General features: G+C 46.7%; 1 protein-coding gene across 1 annotated transcript in view; it reads right to left on the bottom strand.

Annotated features, from left to right (window-relative positions):
- LOC119967677 (pecanex-like protein 2) overlaps window positions 1-20,660 on the bottom strand; it is a 332,932-nt gene that overhangs the window by 284,007 nt on the left and 28,265 nt on the right. Inside the window, exon 2 of the mRNA XM_038800498.1 lies at window positions 20,251-20,468. Within this exon, the coding sequence (XP_038656426.1) occupies window positions 20,251-20,468 (218 nt within the window). The remainder of the gene's footprint in view (window positions 1-20,250; window positions 20,469-20,660) is intronic.

Here is a 20,660-nt window from a genome sequence, read left to right as displayed (position 1 = left end):
CAAATGCTTTGTTACAGCATCAGAAACAACTGGTCTATGTCAGTTGTGATGAATGTAAGAAATTGTTATATATTATATTTGTGGCAGTAATGTTATTTTAGAAAAACTAGGTTCAAAACTCATACAGGCAATGTGTCTTCTAAAGCTGTGATTAAGGAGTTGTAAATGTAAGGTAATTGTTGCATCTAATCATTTACTTGTTTACAGATAAATGGTTATTGGAATATTGTTTATGCTTTTGGAGGTTCCCTGGAGTATAGATAATTATTGAGGGTTGGTGTTTAGTCCTAGATAAGCAGATCAGGGAACATCTGATTGGGATACAGATTATGTAATTAACGGGAGGTTCCAGGTCTGTCTGTAGTGTTGTAGTCTGCTGGAAGACTTTACGTTGAACAGCAGTTTGCCATAGGATTTGAGTCTGACAAGACAGACGATTTTCAGGTTGAAAGCGTCTCTCTCCAAAAGTCTATACAGAGAACAAGTAACAACAAGTAACCTTGATTGATAACTTTATTTGTGAGTGGATTTTGAACTCTATTAGGTTGCTTTATTGGAATATATATAGTAGCAGGTGAAGATAGTGGGTTAAAGTTTTTCTCTTTATGTAAGAACTGTTTAACTGTTAATTGTAAATTTATATCCTTGATATTGATGTGGTTAATTCTGTGTTTAAATTAAAGTTTGTTTTAACAGAAAATATACCTATTGGTCAGAGTCATCACTCCTGGGGTATTACCCTTTCCTCAAAGTTTTGCAAACTGTTTGGGTTTATAACCTGGTATTCTAACAAAAATTAGGGGTTGGTCCGGCATCCAAAAAAGTGCTTATTCTCCACACAAGCCCTGCAATACCTCCTTTCATCTAACCTAATTTAGCATAATCCTCTATTCTTTGCTCCCTCGTATTTATCTTCTTAAATGTGTAAATGGTATTCCTTATGGTAGTGACCTCCATATTTTCACCATTCTCAGAGTAAAGAAATTTCTCCCTAATTCTCTATTCAATTTATTAGTGAATATCTTGTATTTATGGCCCTAGTTTTGGTCTACTGCACAAATGGAAACATCTCTATGCCTACTCTGTCAAAGCCTTCCAAAATATTAAATACAACTGAGAGGTCAACCCTGAGCCTTCTCTTCATTTTTAGTGAAATCAGTCCCAATTTTATCAGTTTTTTTCTGATAGGTGTGTGCAAAAAGAAAAAGATTAATGAAGACTAAAGGAGGTGGCCATGGAAATAGTGGATGCATTGGTTGTCACCTCCCAATTATCTGTAGATTCAGGAACATTCCCAGCAGACTGGAGAGTGGCAAATGCAACCCCACTATTTAAAAAAGGAGGAAGGGAGAACAAAGGGAAATACAAACCAAGTTAGCCTAACATGAGTAGTAGGGAAAATGCTAGAGTCGTGATCGGCTTTCAGGATGCCAGCGGTCCCAGGCATGCATGCCCCCTCAGCAGTGCTCAGGCTCGGGGTCCAGTGAGGCAGACCAGTTCCTCCTGATGTCAGCTGACCCAGGAGGAGATTCTTTTCAAAAAATCGATGGGAGTCTTCTCTCCAGAAGCAGCTGCAGAGAGCAGGCCACGCGCCCTGTACACTGACATCGCGTGCTCTGGATGCGAGAGAGATTCCTCCAATTTGTAGCTGCCAGCAGTGCTGGTGTGAGCTCTAGGGCCTCTGGTGAACAACCCATGAAGAATAAACTGAAATCAGGAACGAAGCAAGATAAAGATGATTTCTTGTGGTACTGGTTTATTAATTGTGCCAATGCAAATCAGGATGCAAAGCTCATGTGTGTTATATGCTGCAAAGTACTGACAAGTGAAAGATTAAAACCCTCAAAATGTCAAAAGCATTTGAAGACTAAGCGTGGTGAGTTCGAGGATAAATCTCTTGATTTTTTTTCAACGGATGCAATGAGAACTTAAATTATCAGCTTAAGTCCTTCAAAGAAATGTAACGTTGAATGACAAAGCAAATGAGATCGTGAAGACCAAGCAGGCTCACCTGTAACATTAAAGGTAAGTGAAAATTATGGGTCTTGAAGTTTGGGTGACATGGGTCATGAAGGTCAACCGGTGTAGATCGCGAAGGTTGGCCATTGTGGGTTGTGAAGGTTGGCCGGTCTGGGTCCCGACGGATGGCATGTTCACCTTCATTGCAAGAGGATTTGAGTACAGGAGCAAGGATGTGTCACCGCAGCTGTATAGGGTCTTGATAAGACCACACCTGGAGTAATGTTTGCAGTTTTGATCATCTTGCCTAAGAAAGGATATACTTGCCATAGAAGGAGTGCAGTGAATGTTCAGCAGACTGATTCCGGAGATGGCAGGATTGGGTCGATGTTATGACCTGCCTGCTTACCACTGGCTGGGGACTAATGGCAATCCCACAATCCTTTGGGAGTATGAGCTTCCCCAATGAGGAGGGCGGAGAAATCATTAGCAGACTCCCTGCATAAATAAAGCTGGCCAGTATGGAACCAGCTAGAGAGGAGTGAGCAGCAAGGGAGTTACTGCTGCTGTTGTATATATATGTTCTTGTAAATAAATGTTATTTCTTTCTATCCTTCAACTCATGCTGGATTCTTCGTGGCCCTCACAAAACTGGCGACGAGGGTTAAAGTGGATAGCTGTCTACGCTGCTGAAGCCACCTCCCTGGATTTTTGTTGGATACAGGTTGAAAATTGTTTTTCTGTTACACCATGCCTCTGTATGGAGGTTTGGATATTTTTGATGCTGCGCTGGAAAGATGGAACCAGCACAACGATGCGTTACTATTTCCGGGCAAACAACATCATCGAAAACGAGCGCCAGGTGGTCATATTGCTCACCGCCTTCGGCCCGCATACGTTTGAGGTGATTAAGAGCCTTACGTACCCAGCTGCGCCGGACACCAAGGCGTTTGATGAACTTGTGAACTTAGTGGGGCAACATTTTAACCCAACCCCATCCATGATAGTCCAGCGTTACCGGTTTAATACCGCTGAGAGGACCCCAGGAGAATCCCTTGCCGAGTTTCTATCCAGGCTACGCAGGATTGTGGCGTACTGTGACTATGGTGAGACCTTGTCATAAATGTTACGCGACCGTTTGGTTTGCGTATTAACAATGCCACCCAGAGAAATTTGTTAGCTCAGCCAACATTGACTTTTCAACAGGCCATTCAAATAGTGTTGTCCTGAGAGAGCGCAGAACGGGAGTGCAGGGTCTACAGGGAATGGAAGTGCACGCCTTGGGGCGCAATCCCTTCCATCCAAAAGCGTCTCCCCTTGGTCGAGTTGATGTCCGGATCGACGCCAGTGGCCGTCGGACGTTCCTCCCGGAAGGGAGTCTTCTCCAGAACCAATGGATGAGGAGCCATGTCCGTGTCAGACTTGTAGGCGACGACCCCGTCACAGATGCTGGTCCTAGAGGCGCCAGAGGCACCGTTGTTCCGACAGAAACTGGAGCCAGCCCAGGGGACGTACCATTTGGATGAACCTGTGGCGACTACTCCCAAGGACATGGAGACAGAGGACGACTGCCTGCAGCTGCATTGTGTGGCAGCTCCCCATGTGGCCCCCATTAAAGTGACAGTACGGGTCAATGGTCCCCCACTTGAGATGGAGTTGGACACTGGCGCAGGGGTCTCTGTGATCGCCCAGAGGACATTCGACTGCATCAAGCAGGGTATACAGACCCTTACATTAACCAACACACAGACCAGGTTGGCAACCTACACGGAGGAACCATTGGACATTGCAGGAAATACGATGACCCCTGTTGTTTATGGACGCCAGGAGTGGCATTTCCCACTTATCATGTGCGTGGCCAAGGGGCCCAGCCTGTTGGATCTGGACTGGTTGAGCCATTTGCAGCTGCAGCGGCAGCACATCCTCCAAACAGTTTCTGGAGGGTTGACTGAGGTGCTAGGACCGCACCCAGATGTATTCCAGCCCGGTTTGGGGAAAATAAAAAGGGCCGTAGCCCGTATCCAAGTCGAACTAGGAGCCACGTCGCGCTATTTCCGGATGCGCCCGGTGCCTTACGCCTTGCTCGAGAAGGTAGAAGGGGAGCTCACTCGTTTGGAGACCGTGGGTATTATCAGGTCCGTCTGTTTCGCTGACTGAGCAGCACCAATTGTACCTGTAATGAAGCCACAGTTCGCTTATGCGGCGACTATAAACTTATAGTGAATACGGCTTCCCGACTCGACCGATACCCAATGCCTCGCATAGAGGATCTCTGCGCGAAGCTTGCAGGTGGACTCTCGTTCACAAAATTAGATATGAGTCACGCCTACCTACAGTTGGAGCTGGACCCTGCCTCCCGGCCATATGTAACTATAAAACTATAAATACATACCGGGGCCTCTGTGAATATAACACGGTTGCCCTTTGGGGTATCCTCTGCCTGCGCTAGTTTTCAACGTGTCATGGAGGGCATTTTGAGAGGTTTACCGCGTGTTGCTGTCTACTTAAACGACGTTTTGATTCCAGGGACGTCGGAGCAGGAACATTTGGAGGCTGTCCTTAGACGCTTTTCAGAGACTAGAGTCCGTTTACATCGCACAATGTGCGTCTTTCAGGCGAAGGAAGTAGTCTACCTGGGTTATCGGGTGGACCGCAAAGGTTTGCACCCCATCGCAGAGAAGGTGCGCGCGATTCAACAGGCCCCCGCCCTGACTGACGCTTCGCATCTTCGTTCGTTTCTCGGCCTCGTAAACTATTACGGAAAGTTCCTCCCCAGTCTGGCAACTACGCTGGCCCCGTTGCACCTTCTGCTAAAGAAGAATCACACCTGGGATTGGGGTCAGCCGCAAGAAACCGCTTTCCGGCGGGTAAAACAACAATTGCCGTTGTCTGGGTTACTAACCCACTATGATCCTGGAAAGCCGTTGCTCGTCAAATGTGATGCATCCCCATATGGTATTGGGGCCGTCCTGTCCCACAAGATGGAGAATGGGACCGAGCAGCCGATAGCTTTCGCCTCACGCACATTGACTGCAGCAACGAAGTACGCGCAGATCGAGGAGGGCCTGGCGGTGGTCTTTGTGGTGAAACGTTTCCACCAGTACGTATATGGCCGCCACTTCACTATCGTGATTGATCATAAACCTCTGCTGGGGCTTTTCCGAGAGGATAAGCCAATACCACCCATTGCTTCCGCACGGATCCAGCGCTGGGCTTTATTGCTCGCTGCCTAAGAGTATTCTCTGGAGCACAAACCAGGAACCCAGATAGCGAATACCGATGCACTGAGCTGATTGCCTTTATCGACTGGCCCCATGTCGACCCCCATGGCCGGTGAGATGGTTGCAACCCTAAATTTTATGGACACCTTGCCTGTCACGGCATCACAGATCCGTGAGTGGACCCAGACGGAGCCAGTCCTGTCATAGGTTCGGTACATATCCCTTTATGGTGCGCAGCATAGACAGCTCCCAGGCGAGTTGCAGGCATTTTCCTCCAAGCTGTCAGAATTTAGCAGGGAAGATGGCATCCTCTTGTGGGGGATGCGTGTGATTGTCCTGGAAAAAGGATAGGAGCTGATACTAAGGGACTTGCATCCGAGTGTGACCAAAATGAAAATGGTGGCCCGGAGTTATGTCTGGTGGCCAGGCCTCAACACCTACATTGAGAAGGCCCAAAACTGCTCCATTTGCCAAGGACATTAGAAGCTTCCGCCGGCCGTGCCCCTACATCACTGGGAATGGCCAGGGCGGTCTTGGACGCACTTGCATGCAGATTTCGCCGGCCCTTTTCAAGGATCCATGTTCCTTCTCTTAATCGATGCCCAGTCAAAATGGTTAGAGGTGCATAAGATGGTCGGCACAACGTCCTGTGCAACAATCGAGAAGATGCATTTGTCTTTCAGTACGCATGGCCTCCCCGAGGTGCTGGTCACGGACAACGGTATTCCGTTCACAAGTGAGGAGTTTGCGAGGTTCATGAAGATGAACGGCATACGCCATATCCGCACTGCTCCATACCATCCGCCTTTCAAGGGGTTGGCGGAGCGCGCAGTGCAGACATTCAAACGAGGCCGAAAGAAGCAGTCTTCCGGGTCTATGGACACGAGATTGGCTCGTTTTATGTTTTCATACAGGACCACTCCACATGCAGTGACTGGGGTAGCTCCTGCGGAACTCCTAATTGGCCGGAGACTCCGCACCCGCCTTAGCATGGTTTTCCCGGACATTGGCGCAAAAGTACGCCGCACTCAAGAACGGCAGGGACATGGTTTTTCTCGGCATCGGCCGAATCGGCAGTTTGCGCCTGGTGACCCAGTGTTTGTTCGAAATTTTGCTGGTGGTGCCCAGTGGGTCCCTGGCATTATCTTTCGTCGAACGGGCCCTATCTCTTGCCAGGTGCAAACCCAGGGTCGTCTCTACTGCAAGCATGTAGAGCACTTTCGGTCCTGGAAACCATCTCTTCCAATGATTCCCCGCCCTCGGAGCTCATTTCTACAGCCACAGAGACCAGACACAGTGGAGAGATTTCCTCACAATCTTCCCCTGGTGCCTCACTCAAAGCCTGCGCAGGTTGTGACAGAACCGCGTGGAGATAGAGACGCCGAGGTGATGGAGGCAGCGGACTCCGACTCCGAGATGGAGACACAGGACGCCTCAGAGGGGGAGTTCTCAGGCCCATGGACCGTGGATGTATAACCTGTTATGGGAGAGGCATTTTCAGAACCCCAAAATGTATCATGGAGTTCAACCAACCTCTCCCTTTAATGGATTGTTGCTTTTTGATGCACACGGCTTGGTCTCCAGGTGTGGTATTGCAATTATGGACACGTGGGTTTTTAAACACAAAACAATGTTTATTCCATGAATTCAACTTAACCTTTCTAAATAAACATTGGATCCCTTAACACCCCTTACTTCAAAAATAACCCAGAAAATAATACAACACTAAATAATCCCTCAAAATGTTCCTTCAAACCTCCAAAAGACTTAACACCTTTAAACAGAAACACATCAGGTTAAAGACATTACTATTAGGAGTTTAAATCACCCAAATGATTCAGAGATATCTTTTCTGGCAGAGATCACCGCAGATCCAGCTTACTGCAAACACAAACACACCCAAGCTCTTTTCCTCAAAACCTGCTTTCTCCTTTCAAAACAGCTCACAGCAAACCAGCCAGGCACTTTTCAGCTGCTTTCTCAAACTGAAACTAAAAGCAGAAAAGATCTCAGCTCAGCTCCCCCCTCTGACATCACTTCAGTAATATGAGCTGCTCCATTTCTTAAAGATATGTTGCTTAAACATCCATTTCTTAAAGGTACTCTCATATGACAACCGTTACGCCGTTCATCATGGAAGCGCCGTTCTCCGTCTCATTACAAGCCGCCCGATCCAGCACCTTGTGGAAATGGTGTCCGGCCTGCGGCAAAACAAGTCCGATGCCCTCCTTCGCCAGTGTCTTCGGTGGATTCCTTGGACTTTGGGGGGGGAGGGATGTTATAACCTGCCTGCTTACCACTGGCTGGGGACTAATGACAATCCCACAATCCTTTGGGAGTATGAGCTTCCCCAATGAGGGGGAGGAGAAATCATTAGCAGATTTCCTGCATAAATAAAGCTGGCCAGTTTGGAACCAGCTAGAGAGGAGTGAGCAGCAAGGGAGTTACTGCTGCTGTTGCATATATATATATGTTATTGTAAATAAATGTTATTTCTTTCTATCCTTCAACTCGTGCTGAATTCTTCGTGGCCCTCACAAAAGCTGACTAGGCTTGTGTTCACTGGAGTTTAGAAGAATGAGAGGGGCGCTGATTGAAACATATAAAGTTCTGAGAAGGCTAAGCAGACTGGATGCAGGGATGATCTTTCCTCTGGCTGGGGGTGTAGAACAAGGGCTCACAGACTAGGATACCGGGTAGGCCATTTAGGTCTGAGATGAGGAGAAACTTCTTCATTGAAAGGGTGATAAACCTGTGGAATTCTCTGTCACAGAAGGCTGTGCAGGCCAGGTTACTGAATATATTTAAGAAAGGAATAGATAGATTTCTAGACTCGAAAGGTGTTAACAGGTATGGGGTGAGCACGGGATTATGGCAACGAGATAGAGAACCTGCCTTGATTATTTTGAATTGGCAGAGCAGGTTCAAAGGGCCGAATTACCTACCTCTGCTCCTACTTCCTGCATGGATGTTCGGAACACGTGAGATGAGTCAGTTGTGGAGGGGCTGTGGAGAGAAACCGAGGAGAATGGAGAAATGGAAAAATGATCCAAGAGAAGGCAGAGGGTGGGTTCAGGGGCATGGAGTGGACGAGAGATCCAAGAGAGGACAGAGGATGGATTTGGGGTCATGGATGAGTGACCTGGTGCTCTGGGTGTGGTGGGGGGAATTTATCAAGGTACGAAATTGAATGACCTAAAGATAGGGCCAATACTGTTCAAATATAGGTCCATCTCAGGGTGTTACCTGGCTGAGTCCTTCTGGGCTTGGAGTTCACCTACCACCTGCAACATTTCAATGATCCCTCCTTAGAGTGATCTGAGACAATGTCCTTTACAGTGCATTGAAGACAGGGCTAACTAAGACTGCGAGTTAGCCACGTCTCACAGAATGAAGAGTACAACATTGGGCACTATCATAAACATTCAATAAGGAGTGAACAAAAAAAACACATAATTTCTTCCACAATAAAGAAAATTTCCCCAAGTCATAGAATCATATAATCCTGACAGTACCGAAAGAGGCCATTTGGCCCATCAAGTCTGTGTTGACACTTCAAAAGACATCCTACCTCGGCCCAATCCACTGCCCGGAACCCCAGTTACCCGAGGCGTGTTACATCATCTAGCTCTTGGACTAAGCTACTCTCAATAGGCAACATTAATGCACACATGAATAAAGTGGAAGCAATGTGTTGTGCAGTATTTACAAGGGAAATTTAAATTTAAAAATACATCCATGCCGCCTTTGCGCTATCGATAGGTTAATAGCAATGGAATTGGGCAGGAAAGATTTGGTTGTGATGCACAGTCTCCCTACTTTCCCAGGACAATCTTTTATAGCCTGCCCATAGTTACAGCATTGTCAGTAAACGGTGGATTGCACCACTGAAAAACGTCCCCCACTGCAGAATCACACGGGTTTCTCATGCAAACTATCAGAACTTTAAACTTTAATTATAATCACTGGGAAAGGGGATGAAGCAAGAGAGCAGAAGTGGTGCCCACTCCTGCCATCTGGAAAGGAATCTTCTCCAGTGTTACTACGTCCTTTGTACATGAAGACCAGAACTGTTCACAGTGCTCCAAATGTGGTCCAACCAAGGTTCAATCCAAGTTTAACAACACTCCTCTGCTTTTGAATGCTACCTTTCTAGACATTAATCACATTGCTTGTTTTGCTTTAATATGGATTTGTTAACTGATTTGTGGATGTGTGCCAATGATCCCTTTGATCCTCTACCCAATTTTAGACTCTCGTTAAATATTTAATAAGACTGTAATTTGCCAACGACATTTTACCCGATAGAAAGATTCTAATCCCAGTCTTTGATTCTGCATCTACTAATTCAATGCACAGATTGTCAAGGAATGGGATTGCACGGTTTCACAATTTTTCTCTCCCGGTGTGCACTAGTTGAGAAACCAATGGAACTTTTACATTCCGGTACCTTTCAGTCTGTCACTCTCTCCCTGTTCTGAAACAATGACTTAACTTGATGTAAGGTAGCTGTATTTTTACCCATTTATTTAATTTTCTAATGATATTTTCAGTGAAGCCAATTGGTGTGTTGGTAAATGTACAACAAAGGTGCAGAATACTTTGTTGGAAAACAAAAGCAAGGGTGGTGGTCCTGGAGTAATGACTAATTCAGCGATGGCTTATTATTCTGTAAAATCCCCAAACTCCCATGCATTTATGGCATCAAATGAGTTAATGTGAGAGATGTATTTAAACAAATGTATTTCAATTATACTTGGGCCGCACTGTTGCTTCACAGCTCCAGGGTCCCAGGTTCGCTTCCTGCTTGGGTCACTGTCTGTGCCGAATCTGCACGTTCTCCCTGTGTCTGCGTGGGATTCCTCCGGGTGCACCAGTTTCCTCCCACAAGTCCCGAAAGACGTGCTTGTTAGGTGAATTGGACATTCTGAATTCTCCCTCTGTGTACCCGAACAGGCGCCAGAATGTGGCGACTAGGGGCTTTTCACAGTAACTTCATTAGAGTGTTTAATGTAAGCCTACTTGTGACAATAAAGATTATTATTATTTTGTTAATATCTAAGGACTTTGTCTCTATGAGCAGTCTTTTGGTAAAAGAAATGCTGTGTGATGTGGATTGATTGCAGTAGGATATTAGTCAGCAGTTGGGGAGGTCAGACTGGAGGAGTTCAGGCTGTCTGATGTACATAGTTTACACTAGCTGAAAAAAGTGAGTGACATCCCTTTTAAAAACTATAATAATGCTATAATAACAGTAATTATCAGGAAATAGAGAGGGACGAAAGTTTAAAGAAGCTGGTATGATTGAGGTTCCATGTGAATACAATGTACGATTACGGGAGTCAGAAAGTGCCAGTATTCAACACAAACAAACTGTCAATATTCACACTGAAGCAGTGATTTAAACAGTCACATTGCAATTAGAAGTGAATTGTTCTCCCAGGGCATTGCTTCTTGGTCTATGAGTGCAGCTCTTGCAGCTATCCACTGTTGCTAAGTGATGCTTAGTATTATGTTTACAGAAGCTTTCTCTCTCCCACTTCTCCTCTGTCTCAAATCTCCCCTCTTTATAAGCTCTTTACCAGACACACGCAGTCGTACTTCTTCTAACGCTTCTTTAGTTAATACTTCGTCCTCTATGCTCCACAGCTGTGTTACAATTTCATAGAATTTACAGTGCAGGAGGCGGCCATTCGGTCCATCGTGTCTATACCGGCCCTTGGAAAAAGCACCCTACCCAAGCCCACACCTCCACCCTATCCCCGTAACTCCACCTAAACTTTTTGGACACTACACAGTCAGTAACCCAAGACGGGAATCGAACCTGGGACCTTGGAGTTGTGAAGCAACTGTGCTAAGCACTGTACTACCGTGCGCTCCATTTTTAAGGATATTTAGAAAATCAGAATGGGCTTAATCAGAGTCAACATGGTTTTGTGAAAGGAAAATAATTTATAATTAATTTATTAGAGTTCTTCGAGAAAGTAACAAGCAACATGGATAAAGGGGAACCTGATATAGTGCACCTGAATTTTCAAAGGCAAGGTGCCTTATCAAAAGTTACGACACAAGGTAAGGGCATATGATGTAGGCAGCAACATATTAGCATGGATGAAGGGTTGGCTAGCTAACAGGAAGCAGAGAGCAAGGATTAATGGGTCTTTCTTGGGGTTGGCAAGCTATAATTAGTGGAGTGCCACAGGGATCAATGTTTGGGCCGTAACTATTTACAATCAATATTAATAACCTGCATGAAGGGATCAAATGTATGGCAGCTAAATTTCCCGATGATGCCAAGAAGGAAAGTAAGCTGTTAAGAAGAGGTGAAGAGACTGCAAAGGGATATAAATAGGTTAAGTGATTGAGCAACAATTTGGCATATGGGACGTAATGTGGGAAAATGTGAACTTGTCCTCTTTGGCAAAATTAATAGAGAAGCACAATACTATTTAAATGGACATTGCAGAATGGGCTGTACAGTTCTGGGTGTCCTGGTGCATGAATCACAAAACATTTGTATGCAGGTGCTGAAAGTTATTAATAAGACAAATGGAGGGCGGCATGTGGTGCAGTGGTTAGCACTGGGACTGCGGTGCTGAGGACCCGGGTTTGAATCCCGGCCCTGGGTCACTGTCCCTGTAAAGCTTGCACATTCTCTCCATGTCTGTGTGGGTTTCACCCCCACAACACAAAGATGTGCAGGCTAGGTGGATTGGCCACGCTAAATTGCCCCTTAATTGGAAAAAAAAATAATTGGGCACTCTAAATTTTAAAAAAATAAGACAAATGACATTTATTGCAAGGGGAATCGAGTACAAAAGTAGGGAAGTTGCACTGCAGCTGGCCTTGGTGACTCCATATCTGGAGTACTGTGTACAATTTTGTTCTCCTTACTTGAAAAAAGGATATTATTGTGTTAGAAACAGATTACAAAAGGTTAATTCGACTCATTTGAGTGGTGAAGAGCTTGCTGACGCAGGTCTTAAACCTTCTTAAAACCTACCTGCTGATATCCACCAGCCTCCCTCGATTATCCGGCCTATCCAGGGAGGCTGCAGCCAGGCACCCGTTCAGCACTGGTCCACACAAATTTGGGGTCATGGGGTAGTGCCCATGTGTATGTGGGGGGGGAGGTGACATTGCCCATGTGTGGGGAATACACAAGCTCACTTAGAGATAGGGGCACCCTTTCAAAATGGAAGCCCGATATCAGTTCAGCTTCCCAGTGCTAAACAAATTTCTAAGTGTGGGCTAAACGAGTGAGAAAATCCCTGGGGTCCCAAAAAATGACTAAGTGTCATTGAATAGCGGTGGGGAACTCGTCATTCCCTGAGAAACCCACCACAAATGAACTTAGAAATTGTTCTGGAGAGTCGAGCCGTTAGAATCTCTTTTAGCACTGGGCAGCTAACTTAGAGATCGGTCTGCCATTTTGAAAGGGTGCCCTGATCTCTAGAGTGAGCTATTGGGTCCCCCACCCATGGTAAATGTCACTCTCCACGCACATGGACATTACCCCACACCCCCAAGTGAGGACACCCCACTAAGGGGTCCCTGAGGGGCCCTCCCTCTTCAAGCCGCCCAAATGCTCTTACTGAACCCACTCCCTTCCAGGACCCACAACCGTCATACCCCCAACCTCCCGAGGCCTCTACTTAACTGCCCTGTACACCCCCGCCTGTCAAATCCCCCCTCCACCCTCCTTTCATGGGCATGACCCCCCTCAGGGTGGCAGTGCCAAGGTGCCAGCTGGGCAGTGCCAATGTGCCCATATTCCAGGGGAGGGTCAGGGAGCCACCCTGCACTTACCCTGACCACCCAGGGGTCTCCGATGGCCGGGGAACCCCCTCCCCCCCCAGGTGCTGCTCCACCTGGTCCACGTTTGTATGGACCAGCACTGATCGGGCCCGGCTGCAGCCTCCCCGGGGAGGCCGGTGGATATTGGGAAGGTAGGTCTTACATAAGTTTAAAACCCCTTCCAGAACTGACATTTGGTCCCGCTCTCCCCGGATTCTTCAGCCGTGTTGTGCTCCCACTGGAGCGCAATGCAGCAAGAGAATTGCGCCCTTAAGAGCCCTAGCCAACGTCCGGTGGCGGCCATGGTGTGAGCGGTTGCACATTTGGCAGCTTCCACTTGAGGCAGTTTTGTTGGTCCTTTTTCCCGATTAACGGGCAGATGTTTTGAAGGAAAAGGGTGCAGGAGTGGTGGAGGAATGGATTTGTGGACCAGAAGTGGTTTTAGACGAAAGGAGCTGCTGGAGAAAGAAACTCTTCTGCGACACAGGGAAAGATGGCGGAGAGCAAGGGGTCGGTCCTACCAGCCCAATGAAGCAGCTGGTGGATCTTTTCAATGAAAAGTTTAGCCTGCCGAGAAGGGAAACTCTGGAGGGAGTTGGCGAAGACTGTAGACTCGCTGAAAGCGGGGATTGATCGTGTAGAGCTGAAGTTGGAGGCCCAAAGTCGGGCGACCCAGAAGGTGGCGGAATTGGTGGGAAGCACGAGGAGCAGCTTTCTTCATTGGCTGCCGAAATTGGGATGTTCAGGGATAGCCAGAAATGGCTCAAGGAGAAAGTGGAGGATCTGGAGATCCCAGAGACAGAATTTGAGGATTGTGGGGTTCCCAGAGGACATCGAGGAAGCAGACGCTGGCTCTTATGTAGCCAAAATGCTGGAGAAGCTGTTGGGGGAGAAGGGCTTCAACCGGCCCCTGGAGGCGCTGATGAGGAAGCCACAGGCGAATGAGCCACCGAGGGCGATGGTGGTGAGGTTACACTGATTCCTTGATAAGGAGAGGTGGACCAGGCAGACAAGGAGATGTACCTGGAGGGAAATTAGTTCTGGGTATATTAGGACCTGGGTGCGGAACTGGACAAGAGGAGAGGAGGTTTTGACCAAGTTAAGTTACACTCTTTAAAAAGGGTGCGAAGTTCGGGATGTTGTACCCGGGCCGCCTATGGGTGAACCACAATGGTCGCGAGTACTACTTTGGAATACCGGAGGAGGCGGTGGAGTTTGCTGGTGATAATGGGTGGGCAGGAGGATATTGAACTTTGGAGGAGGTTTTTGGGGATGTTGGTTCTCTCTGCCTCCCTTGCTGGGCAGTTGCTTTTTTAAATTTCTACTGTTATTGTTATTTTTCTCTTTCTCTGGGTGGTGGGGGGAGGGTCTGTGTGTGAAGTTCTCTGATGGAATTCGCTGGAGGATAGCACAGTGGTTGGATCGATTCCCAGCTTGGGTCACTGTCTGTGCAGAGTCTGCACGTTCTCCCAGTGTCTCCTCTGGGTGCTCCGGTTTCCTCCCACAAGTCCCAAAAGACGTGCTTGTTAAGTGAATTGGACATTCTGAATTCTCCCTCAGTGTATATGAACAGGCGTGTAAGTGTGGCGACTAGGGGATTTTCACAGTAATGTCATTGCAGTGTTAATGTAAGCCTACTTTGGGGGTGGCACGATAGCGCAGCGGTTAGCACTGCTGCCTCACGGGGCCAAGGACTCCGGTTCGATCCCAGCCCCGGGTCACTGTCCGTGTGGAGTTTGCACATTCTCCCCATTGAATTGGGCATTTTAAATTTATTTAAAAATGTAAGCCTACTTGTGATACTAATACAGATTATTTTTACTGAGCTGAATGGGAGCACCTCCCCAGTGGCACTGCCATTGAATAGAGCTGCTGGCCCCTGATTGGCTGGCAGCAGCCAGTGGGTGGGACTCCAGCTGGCGGCCTCCCGTCACCTCCACAAGATTCCAACCCCCAAGTACTATGTTATGAGGTGGTCCTGTATAAACTAGGCTACCATTTCTTGAAATATTAATGGTTAACAGCGATTTGTGGCAGCACAATGGCTAGCATTGCTGCCTCACGGCGCCGAGGTCCCAGGTTCGATCCCGGCTCTGGGTCACTGTCCGTGTGGAGTTTACACATTCTCCCCGTGTTTGTGTGGGTTTCACCCCCACAACCCAAAAATGTGCAGGGTAGGTAAATTGGCCACGCTAAATTGCCCCTTAATTGGTAACAATGAATTGGTTACTCTAAATTTATTTAAAAATAGGGGTGATTTGAGTGAGGTTTTTAGGATTATGAAAGGATTTTTAAAAAATTTCTTTCCCAGGATGTGGGAGTCACTGGCTAGGCCAGCATTTATTGCCCAATCCAAATTGCCCTCCGGAAGGTGGTGGTGAGTCGCCTTCTCGAACCGCTGCAGTCGATATGTTGTAGGTACACCCACAGTGCTGTTAGCAAGGTTAAGTAAAATGATGGGGAGATAGAGAAACTTTTTCTGTGAGTGAGAGAGTCTAGGACAGGGGAACATCACCTTAAAAGCAGAGACTGTCATTCAGGAGAGAAATTGGGAAACACTTCATTGTGGTGAACAGGTGGTGAATAGGTGATATTCTCTCAAATTAAAAAATAGTAGAAGCTAGTTCAATTAATAATTTAAAATCTACAATATATAATTTTTTAAACAAGGTTATTAATGGGTATGAAACAAACAATTGAGTTAGGATACAGGGTGGCGTTGATCCAATTTGAATGGTGGCGTGAGCTTGAGGAACTGAAGGGCCATCAATGCAAATAAAATTAGTGTTGCCCCTTGAATTGAATTTAGGAACCTGCATTTCAGTTATAGCTCAGACAAAACATCCCAGGAAATTTCATACAGTACTGATCCCGAGTTTTCATTTCCCCCCATTCTTATTGATGGTCGAGAAGGTATTTATTGCTCATCCATTGCTCCCCTGACTACATGGTGCTGAGTCTTTTATTGGATACAACTAAGTGAATTCAGAGTTTTCCTCTCAAGGCCACAAATCAGAGAAGAGCTCTTCCATGAGGTCATTAAAAACCTAGTTGCTCAAGACTGATTGAAAGCGAATGCTTTAATTTGTGGTTGTCTAACCTTAAACCTCAGCAGTCATTGCTTGTAATCCATCCACACTGACTGCAGGTTCCGTTTTACTGGCTTCAGTGATTCAGACAATTCTATAACCTACTTACGTGAAAAACCTATTGCAATATATGCTTATCCAAATTTCAATAGCGCTCCCCAACAGTGCAGCGCTCCCTCAGACTTGCTTCCCTTTGATGGTGCTCCTCCAGTGCTGTTTAACATAGAACGATACAGCGCAGTACAGGCCCTTCGGCCCTCGATGTTGCACCGACATGGAAAAAAACTAAAGGCCATCTAACCTACACTATGCCCTTATCATCCATATGCTTATCCAATAAACTTTTAAATGCCCTCAATGTTGGCGAGTTCACTACTGTTGCAGGTAGGGCATTCCACGGCCTCACCACTCTTTGCGTAAAAAACCCACCTCTGACCTCTGTCCTATATCTATTACCCCTCAATTTAAGGCTATGTCCCCTCGTGCTAGCCACCTCCATCCGCGGGAGAAGGCTCTCGCTGTCCACCCTATCTAACCCTCTTATCATTTTGTATGCCTCTATTAAGTCACCTCTTAACCTTCTTCTCTCTAACGAAAACAACCTCAAGTCCATCAGCCTTTCCTCATAAGATTTTCCCTCCATACCAGGCAACATCCTGGTAAATCTCCTCTGCACCCGTTCCAAAGCTTCCACGTCCTTCCTATAATGAGGCGACCAGAACTGTACGCAATACTCCAAATGCGGCCGTACTAGAGTTTTGTACAACTGCAACATGACCTCATGGCTCCGGAACTCAATCCCTCTACCAATAAAGGCCAACACACCATAGGCCTTCTTCACAACCCTATCAACCTGGGTGGCAACTTTCAGGGATCTATGTACATGGACACCGAGATCCCTCTGCTCATCCACACTACCAAGAATTTTACCATTAGCCAAATATTCCGCATTCCTGTTATTCTTTCCAAAGTGAATCACCTCACACTTCTCCACATTAAACTCCATTTGCCACCTCTCAGCCCAGCTCTGCAGCTTATCTATGTCACTCTGTAACCTGCAACATCCTTCCGCACTGTCTACAACTCCACCGACTTTAGTGTCGTCTGCAAATTTACTCACCCATCCTTCTGCGCCCTCCTCTAGGTCATTTATAAAAATGACAAACAGCAACGGCCCCAGAACAGATCCTTGTGGTACGCCACTCGTAACTGAACTCCATTCTGAACATTTCCCATCAACTACCACTCTCTGTCTTCTTTCAACTAGCCAATTTCTGATCCACATCTCTAAATCACCCTCAATCCCCAGCCTCCGTATTTTCTGCAATAGCCGACCGTGGGGAACCTTATCAAATGCTTTACTGAAATCCATATACAGCACATCAACTGCTCTACCCTCGTCTACCTGTTCAGTCACCTTCTCAAAGAACTCGATAAGGTTTGCGAGGCATGACCTACCCTTCACAAAACCATGCTGACTATCCCTAATCATATTATTCCTATCTAGATGATTATAAATCGTATCTTTTATAATCCTCTCCAAGACCTTACCCACCACAGACGTTAGGCTCACCGGCCTATAGTTACCGGGGTTATCTCTACTCCCCTTCTTGAACAAAGGGACCACATTTGCTATCCTCCAGTCCTCTGGCATATTCATGTAGCCAATGATGACCTAAAAATCAAAGCCAAAGGCTCAGCAATCTCTTCCCTGGCTTCCCAGAGAATCCTAGGATAAATCCCATCCGGCCCCGGGGACTTATCTATTTTCACCTTGTCCAGAATTGCCAACACTTCTTCCCTACGCACCTCAATGCCATCTATTCTAATAGCCTGGGTCTCAGCATTCTCCTCCACAATATTATCTTTTTCTTGAGTGAATACTGACGAAAAGTATTCCTTTAGTATCTCGCTTATCTCCTCAGCCTCCACACACAACTTCCCACCACTGTCCTTGACTGGCCCTACTCTTACCCTAGTCATTCTTTTATTCCTGACATACCTATAGAAAGCTTTTGGGTTTTCCTTGATCTTACCTGCCAAAGACTTCTCATGTCCCCTCCTTGCTCGTCTCAGCTCTCTCTTTAGATCCTTCCTCGCTTCCTTGTAACTATCAAGCGCCCCAACTGAAACTTCACGCCTCATCTTCACATAGGCCTCCTTCTTCCTCTTAACAAGAGATTCCACTTCTTTGGTAAACCACGGTTCCCTCGCTCGGCCCCTTCCTCCCTGCCTGACTGGTACGTACTTATCAAGAACATGCAATAGCTGTTCCTTGAACAAGCTCCACATATCCAGTGTGCCCAACCCTTGCAGCCTACTTCTCCAACCAACACATCCTAAGTCATGTCTAATGGCATCATAATTGCCCTTCCCCCAGCTATAACTCTTGCCCTGCGGGGTATACTTATCCCTTTCCATCACTAACGTAAAGGTCACCGAATTGTGGTCACTGTTTCCAAAGTGCTCACCTACCTCCAGATCTAACACCTGGCCTGGTTCATTACCCAAAACCAAATCCAATGTGGCCTCGCCTCTTGTTGGCCTGTCAACATATTGTGTCAGGAAACCCTCCTGCACACATTGTACAAAGAATGACCCATCTAATGTACTCGAACTATATCTTTTCCAGTCAATATTTGGAAAGTTAAAGTCTCCCATAACAACTACCCTGTTACTTTCGCTCTTTTCCAGAATCATCTTCGCCATCCTTTCCTCTACATCCCTAGAACTATTAGGTGGCCTATAGAAAACTCCCAACAGGGTGACCTCTCCTTTCCTGTTTCTAACCTCAGCCCATACTACCTCAGAAGAAGAGTCCCCATCTAGCATCCTTTCCGCCACCGTAATACTGTCCTTGACTAGCAGCGCCACACCTCCCCCTCTTTTGCCCCCTTCTCTGAGCTTACTAAAACACCTAAACCCCGGAACCTGCAACAACCATTCCTGTCCCTGCTCTATCCATGTCTCTGAAATGGCCACAACATCGAAGTCCCAGGTACCAACCCATGCTGCCAGTTCCCCTACCTTATTTCGTATACTCCTGGCATTGAAGTAGACACACTTCAAACCACCTACCTGAACACTGGCACCCTCTTGCGAAGTCAAATCTGTGCTCCTGACCTCTATACTCTCAATCTCCCGTACCCCAAAACTACAATCCAGGTTCCCATGCCCCTGCTGAATTAGTTTAAACCCCCCCAAAGAGCACTAACAAATCTCCCCCCCAGGATATTGGTGCCCCTCAGGTTCAGATGTAGACCATCCTGTCTATAGAGGTCCCACCTTCCCCAGAAAGAGCCCCAGTTATCCAGAAATCTGAATCCCTCCCGCCTGCACCATCCCTGTAGCCACGTGTTTAATTGCTCTTGGAACACTCTCTCAGCACTGTCCCTCCGATGGATGCAATGGCCCCCAACAGTGTTCTGATTTTGCAGAACTCCCTCAGTTCTGCTCTTGCAACACTGTCTCAGTACCTTCCCTCCGACAGTGCAATACTGATTGCAATACTCCCTCAGTACAGCCCCTCCAACACCTTCACACTGCACTAGAATTGCCCGCCTAAATTCTGCCATCATGGAGTGGGACTAGAAGCCATGATTCAGAGTAGAAGTAGAGTTACTCACTGAGACACAACTGTCAGTAAATGTAAGGAACAGCTGGCAGTCTAGTGCAAGAGCATGATCACAGCTACAGTTCATGATGTCAGGCGTGCCTCCGTAGGAGAAGCATCCAACTGAGAACAGATGGAGCCTCAGTTTAATATCTCATCCATAAAATGGCCTAACCAGCAGACCCTTGGTGCTGCAATGGAACTAGCAGTCTGAATTACATTTTAATGTCTCTCGTCTGAATTGAACCGATAGCCTTCTGATTTAGAAGTTAGTGTTACCCACCAAGCTATGGCCGTCACCACAAACAAAATGAATCCTCATCTTATAAATATCTACACATTATGTGTAAATCCTTTTTGACAGCTGATTAAGGAAGATTATGGCTGGAATTCTCCGATCTTTAGGGTTCTCTTTCCGTGCCAGCAGTGCGCCCCCACCCGTGTCAATGGGAAATCCCACTGACAACCGGCAGGAGTATAGAATCCTGCCACCAGTGAACGGAGTGCCGCCGAAAAACACGTGGCTGGGGGCCCGGAGGATCCAGCCCCATGTATTTGTCTGCTGTCTTACCCAGGACTAACAGAAGGCACTGGTTCTTGTTCGCTACTGTCCCATTCTCCAGGTACGGCCTTGCCCTCCGTGCAAGCAACAGTCTGGTCACTAAGACGTATTATTTCTTCTTCCTCGAACATAAGGTGAAGCCGATAATTAACCGTCTTTATTACAGTAAAGAGGAGAGCCACCAAACCGCAGTAAATCCCAAGTGCGACTTTGCTGGGTGATGCAGCCTGCAAAACAGATCAGGAAAACAAGCTTTAAGCGATTAGTTGCCACTTCAAAGTTAATTGATACATAATCACATGTTTGTCTGTGCAATTTTGCAGAGCAAATTCACATTTTTAAATTCTTTAATTCTAGCGTATTTAGGAGCATAGGAACAGGAGGAGCTCATTTCGCCCCTTAATCAGATCAAAGTTGAT

Source organism: Scyliorhinus canicula, chromosome 6 (genome assembly GCF_902713615.1).
Source record: "Scyliorhinus canicula chromosome 6, sScyCan1.1, whole genome shotgun sequence".
Taxonomy (NCBI): Eukaryota; Metazoa; Chordata; class Chondrichthyes; order Carcharhiniformes; family Scyliorhinidae; genus Scyliorhinus; species Scyliorhinus canicula.
This window is presented reverse-complemented; position numbering and strand designations above follow the sequence as displayed.